General features: G+C 39.2%; 1 protein-coding gene across 1 annotated transcript in view; it reads left to right on the forward strand.

Moving 5' to 3' along the window:
* The window catches only part of cdh16 (cadherin 16, KSP-cadherin), a 31,335-nt gene extending 24,261 nt beyond the window's left edge, over positions 1 to 7,074 (forward strand). The window contains exons 12-17 of the mRNA XM_028568775.1: positions 1,160 to 1,401; positions 1,493 to 1,623; positions 2,755 to 2,994; positions 5,541 to 5,657; positions 6,263 to 6,379; positions 6,641 to 7,074. Of these exons, the coding sequence (XP_028424576.1) occupies positions 1,160 to 1,401; positions 1,493 to 1,623; positions 2,755 to 2,994; positions 5,541 to 5,657; positions 6,263 to 6,379; positions 6,641 to 6,741 (948 nt within the window). The 3' untranslated portion in view covers positions 6,742 to 7,074. The remainder of the gene's footprint in view (positions 1 to 1,159; positions 1,402 to 1,492; positions 1,624 to 2,754; positions 2,995 to 5,540; positions 5,658 to 6,262; positions 6,380 to 6,640) is intronic.
* Positions 7,075 to 8,107: the final 1,033 nt, after the last annotated feature.

Consider the following 8,107-nt stretch of genomic DNA (forward strand, 5'->3'; position numbering starts at 1 on the left):
TGTGAAGACTTTGACTAATATAGTTGTTTAGGTGACTATAGCCTAGAGAGAGTCCATGCACATGTTCTGGTACAATGAGTAGTTTGATGCGTCACTTCCAGTCAACGGCAGTACTCATGCACCCGCCAAGGTCTGCGTTTCTTCTCCCTGGCAACAGAGACGCACTCATGCCTGAGCAGCATGATGTCAGCCAGCGCTGGTTTAATAATTTCTTGTTCCAGGGCCAGACAGAACACATTACAGGGTAAAACCTGACAGCAAATACAAGCTGCACGATTCCGAAGATTACATTCAAATAATCAATATATTCCAGATTAAGATAAAATAAGACGAACCCTTCAGTTTGATTCTTTCGCCTCTAAACAGGTCACAGTTACTGTTTTAGTGTAGTTCAATGGAATCTTATCACCTGAAATCTGCTCCTCCTAATGTTGCTTCAAAAATGGACCCAAATCTAGTTGACACGTAAAAGTGCTAAAGTTTATGGATAGATTTTTTTAAATGTGATTCTTTTTTTTTTACACTCTTTCACACTCAAAAATGTATATTGAATACACAACATAATTTAATATATTTTCTATGTTCATACAAATATAGGGGTATTTATTGCATTGTCACATCCAGTAGGAGTTGCTCTCAGTGCATCATCATGGAAAATGTTTCGTGACAAAGTGAATCAATTGTCTCATCTCCCTGTGACCAGTCTCTGGCTCATATTGAAAATACAGCAAAACTCTGCCAGGAAATCCAGTTTCCTTAAGTGAGATAAGGGGACTGAACACAGGGGACTGTTCTGTGTCCTTCTCCTTCTGGCAAAGACGACATGCTGTTTTTCTTCAACGTGTGGGCGTTTGACTGAAAGATTGCCTCTAAAATGTAATTGAAGAAAACAAATTCAACTACTTCCCTTATATTTATTTCAATTGGTGATACATTTTTTTTAAAAGCGTAATTTCCACTAATCTGCTTGGTTTTATGCATTGTATTGCAACAATGTCCTGGTTACTGTGGATGTCACTGTCTACAGTTTTCACTGGGAATTATTTTCTACCAGAGATAAAGCAGAGTACCTAACCAGAAAATATTCTCTGAAAAGGCACACCGCAATTGAGGTTTATAAATGTGTGTGTAATTTCATGTGTGTATGTATGTTATACAGGTCTTGGATTTTGAGCGGGAGAGTGAGTATATCCTCGTGCTCAGTGCTCAGAACCCAGTGGCTTTGGTCCGTGGCCGATACGGACCTGCATCCACGGCAACAGTCTCCATCTATGTCGACGATGTGAATGAAGGTCCAATCCTGTCTCAAAGCCATTATGAGGTGACTGTCAGAGAGGGCGAGGAACCAGGACGGGTTATCGCCACCATCCGAGGTTACGACCCTGATTCTCACCCAATCAGGTGAGCCTAAGAACTGATGAATGCTGTAGGAATAATGATCTTCTTCCCCAGTTCTAATTCTTCTGAGTCGCATGTGTATTGTTGCGTGCAGATATTCTCTTCAAGGAGACACCAAGAAATACTTTTCAATAGGGAAGTATTCTGGTGAACTGAAGACAGTGCAAGCCTTGGACCGAGAAGAGAACAGCACATACACCATGGAGGTCATTGCTGTGGATGGGCGTAAGTTCATTTTCTATATAAATACATGTATATATGTATGTGTATATATATATATATATATATATATATATATATAGTTGTGTATTTATAATATATATATATATATATATATATATATATATATATATATATATATATATATATATATATATATATATATATATATATATAAATAAATACCACACAACTATTTGATTAATCAATCATTTCCAGTGAATCATAAATGAACCTACATTTTATTTAAGGTTCACAAATATCAATAATACACGTTTTATTTGATTTGTGGATTTCTATACACATATTTTTCAAATGTGACAAGTCAAATAATCGTTATGCAACTCCAACAACTTAATCCAATTGACAGAAAACTACTGGCTACACATGCCTACACTTACACACATACTGTAAGTCAATGCACACATATACAGACAAACAGATTCTTAAAGGTCCTATGACATGGTGCTCTTTGGATGCTTTTATATAGGCCTTAGTGGTCCCCTAATACTGTATCTGAAGTCTCTTTCCCGAAATTCAGCCTTGGTGCAGAATTACAGCCACTAGAGCCAGTCCCACAATGAGCTTCCCTTAGTATGTGTCATTTCTGTGTCTGTAGCTTTAAATGCTATTGAGGAGGAGAGGGGGGGGCAAGGTGGAGGGTGGGGCTTGACCTTGACCAACTGTTTGCAAGCCATGATGTCTCTCTCTCATGGGTGGGCCAAATGCTCTGGGCGGGCAAAGCAGAGAAAGGGGAGGTAACTTTGCCCCTTATGACCTCATAAGGGGGAGATTCCAGATCGGCCCGTCTGAGCTTACATTTTCTTAAAGGCAAAGCAGGATACCCAGGGCTTGGTTTACACCTATCACCATTTCTAGCCATTTGGGGACCATAGGCAGGCTAGGGGAACTCATATTAATGTTGGAAAACCTCATAAAGTGAACTTTTCATGCCATGGGACCTTAGTTACAAATTTGCAGAAGAGTGAGTGCAAGAGAATAGAAAACAACCAGCAGAGAAGGTTAGGCAAGGTGAAGAATGAAAAAAAAAATACAACAATCGGATTTAGGCAATGAAGCTGCAGCACCTCATCTCTTTTTGTTTGGGGGCACATCTTTACGCTCTCTTGTGTTTAGGAAACTCTTCCTTATCTGCGTCCACCCTGGTGACTGTCCATATCCTGGATGTGAACGACAACAGTCCAGTGCTGGTTGGAGACTATTCCTGGAAGTACCTGTGTACGCCTCGATGGGAGGAACAAGCTCTGGTGCTGGCCTCGCGGGACAGTGATGGGCCACAGCACGGAGGACGACTCAACTTCTCCCTGCGCAGTGATGCCACAGTCCGGCGTAACTGGAAGCTAACACCTATAAATGGTGAGGTGTACGCAGATTACTTTACTTCACCTGGTGGTTTATGATTCACGGTCAAAAGAGAAGACAGTCAAGTAAGGTCACATTGTTAGGAGAAGCCATACTAAGGTAACTTTCTAAGATTTTTGGTAGGTTAAACAAGCTGTGATTAATTGTAGCCAATAATCAAAGTGCACACATTTATAATAAAGGTGTTTCAATTATCATTTGGGTTTTTCGATCAGGTGTTTCAATTATCAAATATGCTTAAGTACTTTGGTCTTGTTCTGGTTGCCAACATGGTTGTAAAGCCAGCCAGAGTGCAAAAGTAATTAACAGCCCAAATCAGAATCCTAAAATCCATCACCCTTACTACTTTAAATCATTTTATTACTTTAATATGGACAACTTTATACAGTATCTTATAGTTTGAGATGGTTTAAGATGGATATGTGAACGTTGTGTCTTCTAGTATTGTCCAAGCAAACCGTCCAAAAAAAAGTCCACTTTGGTAAGAATCAGCATGCTTTTGAATAATGTAAAGTAAGGAAGTTAATTTATTGAAGACAGGTTGATGTCATCCAGCCACAAAGATGTGCAGTGTGACATCACTGATGAATTGATTTTTAAATACAGCCTGTTCACCACAGTGTGCTTTGAGTTACTTTGACTTATATGAATTAAAATAGGTGATACGCCATCCATGAAGAAAGATCGTCAAGGAAACAGAGTGATCTGGCCCTGAAGATGTGCAAATTGCCCTGTTCTATTTTCTTCCTGCATAATTTTGTCAGCCCTATCTGGAAAATGAGGTATAATGTAATTATACTTTTTTTGCCGTTGCAAACTGCTAGTGTTGGGCTCATTTAATGCAAACTATTTATTGCAATGACGCCTGTCATTAAGCCATTCAAACAGCTCAACCACTTCCCTCTCAGGTTTTTTTTTTTTTTCTCCCTCTTTCACTCCCCTGTTCCTGTTGGTATTGATTGAGTCAAGCTGTAATTATATCTTCTGTGTAATTTCTTTGGCGTCATCGCTGGGATCCTGACAGTTAATGGAGGCTAAAAGTGGATTCTCCCAGAATGCTTTGCACCTGGTCACAGCAAGTAATGGTCGTACCAATAAAATGTGTACTTAAGCCATTATAATGTCTGCTGTAGAGTTGCACAGTTTGACACAACCTTTCATGAAAGGAAAAACACGTGTGTGTGTGTGTGTGTGTGTGTGTGTGTGTGTGTGTGTGTGTGTGTGTGTGTGTGTGTCATAGACATTCATTTCAAGTCTTTCAGAGACTCTCAAATGTACCATTTTTAAAATAATTTGCAGTTCTTTTCACTGTAGAAATCAGTTATTTCACTTACGTCCACTCTTAATGTCTGTACATAGTAGTAAGGAGACAAATGTGACACATCCAGTCTTTATGTAACGCATTTAATAGCATTTTAGTGACAAAAAATCGTTGTTGGTATCACAATCATCCAAAATAGTTCTGCGTAGATAGGTGGTCACAGATCCACACTGGGAAAATGTCACATCTGAGGCGAAACAATGCAGATAGAGGATAAATTAACAGCCTGCACAGCTCGTGTTACCCTGACTGACGAATGGAACATGAAGGGGAATGATGGGAAGGTGCGAGTGTGGAGTTTGAGACCCTCCGATAAGGGTTCAAACAGCTTGATAAAACAGTTCTTTACGGGACAGGGCTTTTACGTCATGCAGCAGGCGTGTATTTTAGACTGATTTACAGAGATTAGATAAAGAGTCACACACTCCAGACCGCTCCATACACAGCTCCATCAGTCTCTCTCATTTGGTGTGTTGTGTAGTTATGCAGCTGTATGCATGTGTTTTTGCTTGATTTTTGCTCCTTGTAGAATAAATTGTAAAATGAATGTAAAGCTGTATGTCATTGACATGTGTACCAGTATTTCAGTGACTTCTAAAGGATGTTATAAAACATTAAGCTTCATTTAACTCTTTTCAGAATTCACTTTTCTATTCTGTGATTTTCCAAACTGGTACTCAGTTGGACAGGCAGTGTTGCATTTTTTCTTCTTCTTATGAGCAGACATTATGAAAACAATGCTTATACCATTGTGCTTGTGTTTCTCAATCCACTAAATACAAGCACAAGTACCATGCAGCAGTCATCAAAAATATAACAGACTGCAGTTGTGAATTTAGACCTTTTGTATAGGTTGCTGCCAAGTTATCACATTGAGGTTTGATGATAAGTAAATGTAATGAAATTTTGAAAAGGGGCACCCTGGTAGCCCACCTGGTTGAGTGTGCGCCCATATACTAAGGCTCAGTCCTTACCGCAGTGGCCAGGGTTAGAGTCTGACCCCTTTGCTGCATGTTGTCCGTCCCCCCACTGTCTCCCCTATTTCCTGTCTTCAGCTATCCTATCCAATAAAAGCCCAAAAATAATCTTAAAAAAACTAAATTGATAATCCTATTGAAGGAGTGGCCTGTGACAACCTTTACCCCATCATTCAAACAAAATGAGAAAACGTTTTAGTTTTTGTTTTTTTTACATGCCATTTATGTGTTTTGTCCTTCAGATACTCACACCAACCTGTCCTTAAACACCCCATACCTGGCCCCTGAGGTCTACACTGTGCCCTTCACCATCTCTGACAGCAGCTCTCCTCCCAGGAGCACCTTCATAAACTTGCCAGGTAATGCCGACTCTCCTGCTGATAAGCTAAAGCGATCACAGGGAGGTTATGGGACCAGAGCGTTGGAACAATCAATAAAGATCAACCCCTGTGTGTGCCAGCTTGTCCCCACACTGTTCTTGTTTAATAATGATGCAATGGAGCTTTACAAATGATTTTTCCAGGCTTGTGATTACACAGCTCTCTTAAGACTGTGCTCTGCCCAATACAGCCTGCTGACACTTTATATACATAAGACAAAACACCACATAACTTCTCATGCACAGGTTAGAATAAACTATGTGGTTAAGGGAATAATGTGTGTAGGTGTTGCTTCCTTCTACATTCAGTTTTCATTTATGATATATAACAAATATAGTCATACGGGCAGGTAAACAATTAACACATTTTCACATTTCACAGTTTATATGAGTTATTTTCTGAGGTCTCAAATAAATAATAAAGTGTTTTTTGTTGTGTTAATGACTTGTTTTGAAGAATCTTGGCATCAAACATCAGTCTTTAACACAACACGATTTAACTTTTAATGACTGGTATTTCCTGTTTAGTCAGAACTACCCTCTTGTGTGAGTTGTTTTTATTTTCCCTTTTGCCTCCTCTGTTAGTGACAGTGTGTCCCTGCAATGTCAGAGGGAACTGCAAAATGGCTGCCAAGCAATTGCAGGGCATGCCAACTATTCAGTCTGCAGTGGGGATTCTGCTTGGCACCTTTGCAGTCATAGGTAAGCAGAGAGGCTGAAGAAAACACTGTTAATGCCACTGTGCCATGTAAACACGTGCAAATGAGAATGCATCATAAGCTCCTTTACAAGCTTTATAAAACTAGTGTTTGGTAGTTTCTGCAGGGCATTTGTACTGGATTGCATTTGATTGTGCAAGGCTGTGTGATACTCTGATCCTATTCATTATATTTTACAGACAAATAAGCAATAACATAGCAATGTTGCTGAATATCTCATTGCTTTTTTGTTTTTTAATTTCAGGGACTATCCTCATTGTTGTGTTTGTGAGGCTGTCATACCAGAATCCCAGACAGCCAAGCAAAACTAGCCAGGAGAGAGTTCCCCTGAAGATTTCAATCTAATTAGGATTACACTGTATTGTATGTCCTGCTCACTGCCTCAGCCAACTGGACCAATGTAACAATGTTGCTTTCAGGGCACTGAATTCATTAAGTGAATGTCTAAAAATGAATTTGGTTTCGGTTATTGGATCAAAGTTCAGATGTACACTGAACTAGACTGTAGAGTCTAGGGCCATGGTTTGGAAAATTGAGAGATTTGGAGACTAAAGGTATAATATTAAAAGAGAAAAGTTGCTATGTTTCAAGAATAAAGTTGTAATTTTGTAGTTTAAAGTCATAATATTAAAAAAGTTGCAAGATTTTTAGATGACTTATTGACCTTTTCTTATTATATTGAACAAAATTATAAGCGCAACACTTTTGTTTTTGCCCCCATTTTTCATGAGCTGAACTCAAAGATCTAAGACTTTTTCTAAGTACACAAAAAGCTTATTTCTCTTCACTCACTAACACAGATTTAGACAGATTTGTGAACAATATTTGAGAGAAATAAGCTGAGAAAATCCATCCTTCTCACAGGTGTGGCATATCAAGATGCTGATTAGACAGCATGATTATTGCACAGGTGTGCCTTAGGCTGGCCACAATAAAAGGCCACTCTAAAATGTGCCGTTTTACTGTATTGGGGGGGTCCAGGAAGGGGTTAGAGTTAGGGTTAGGGTTAGGGTTAGGGTTCATCCGTGAAGAGAACACCTCTCCAAAGTGCCAGACGCCATCGAATGTGAGCATTTGCCCACTCAAGTCGGTTACGACGACGAACTGCAGTCAGGTCGAGAGAGAGAGAGATAAAGAGATGGTTGAACCCTAACCATAACACCAGATACTGACTGGTTTTCGGACCCCTCCCGGACCCCCCCAATACAGTAAAACTGCACATTTTAGAGTGGCCTTTTATTGTGGCCAGCCTAAGGCACACCTGTGCAATAATCATGCTGTCTAATCAGCATCTTTATATGCCACATCTGTGAGGTGGATGGATTTTCTCGGCAAAGGAGAAGTGCTCACTAACATAGATTTAGACAGATTTGTGAATAATATTTGAGAGAAATAAGGATTTTGTGTACATAGAAAAAGTCTTAGATCTTTGAGTTCAGCTCATAAAAAATGGGGGCAAAAACAAAAGTGTTGCGTTTATAATTTTGTTCAGTGTATGTCTTCTCTTAATATTTCAACTTTATTCTCAAAAGCATTTGTTCTCTATCCTCGCCCTGGTCGTTGAAATATGATGCTATATCCTTGATTCCTAATTACGATAAATTGTTACAAAAATATTGTTGTAAAACTATAAATCAGGAGAAATATGCCTGTAAATGTTTTGATGTGATTTAATCTAATTCAACACATAAATTCAGAATGAAAACATGTT

The sequence above is a fragment of the Perca flavescens genome, chromosome 1, assembly GCF_004354835.1.
Source record: "Perca flavescens isolate YP-PL-M2 chromosome 1, PFLA_1.0, whole genome shotgun sequence".
NCBI lineage: Eukaryota > Metazoa > Chordata > Actinopteri > Perciformes > Percidae > Perca > Perca flavescens.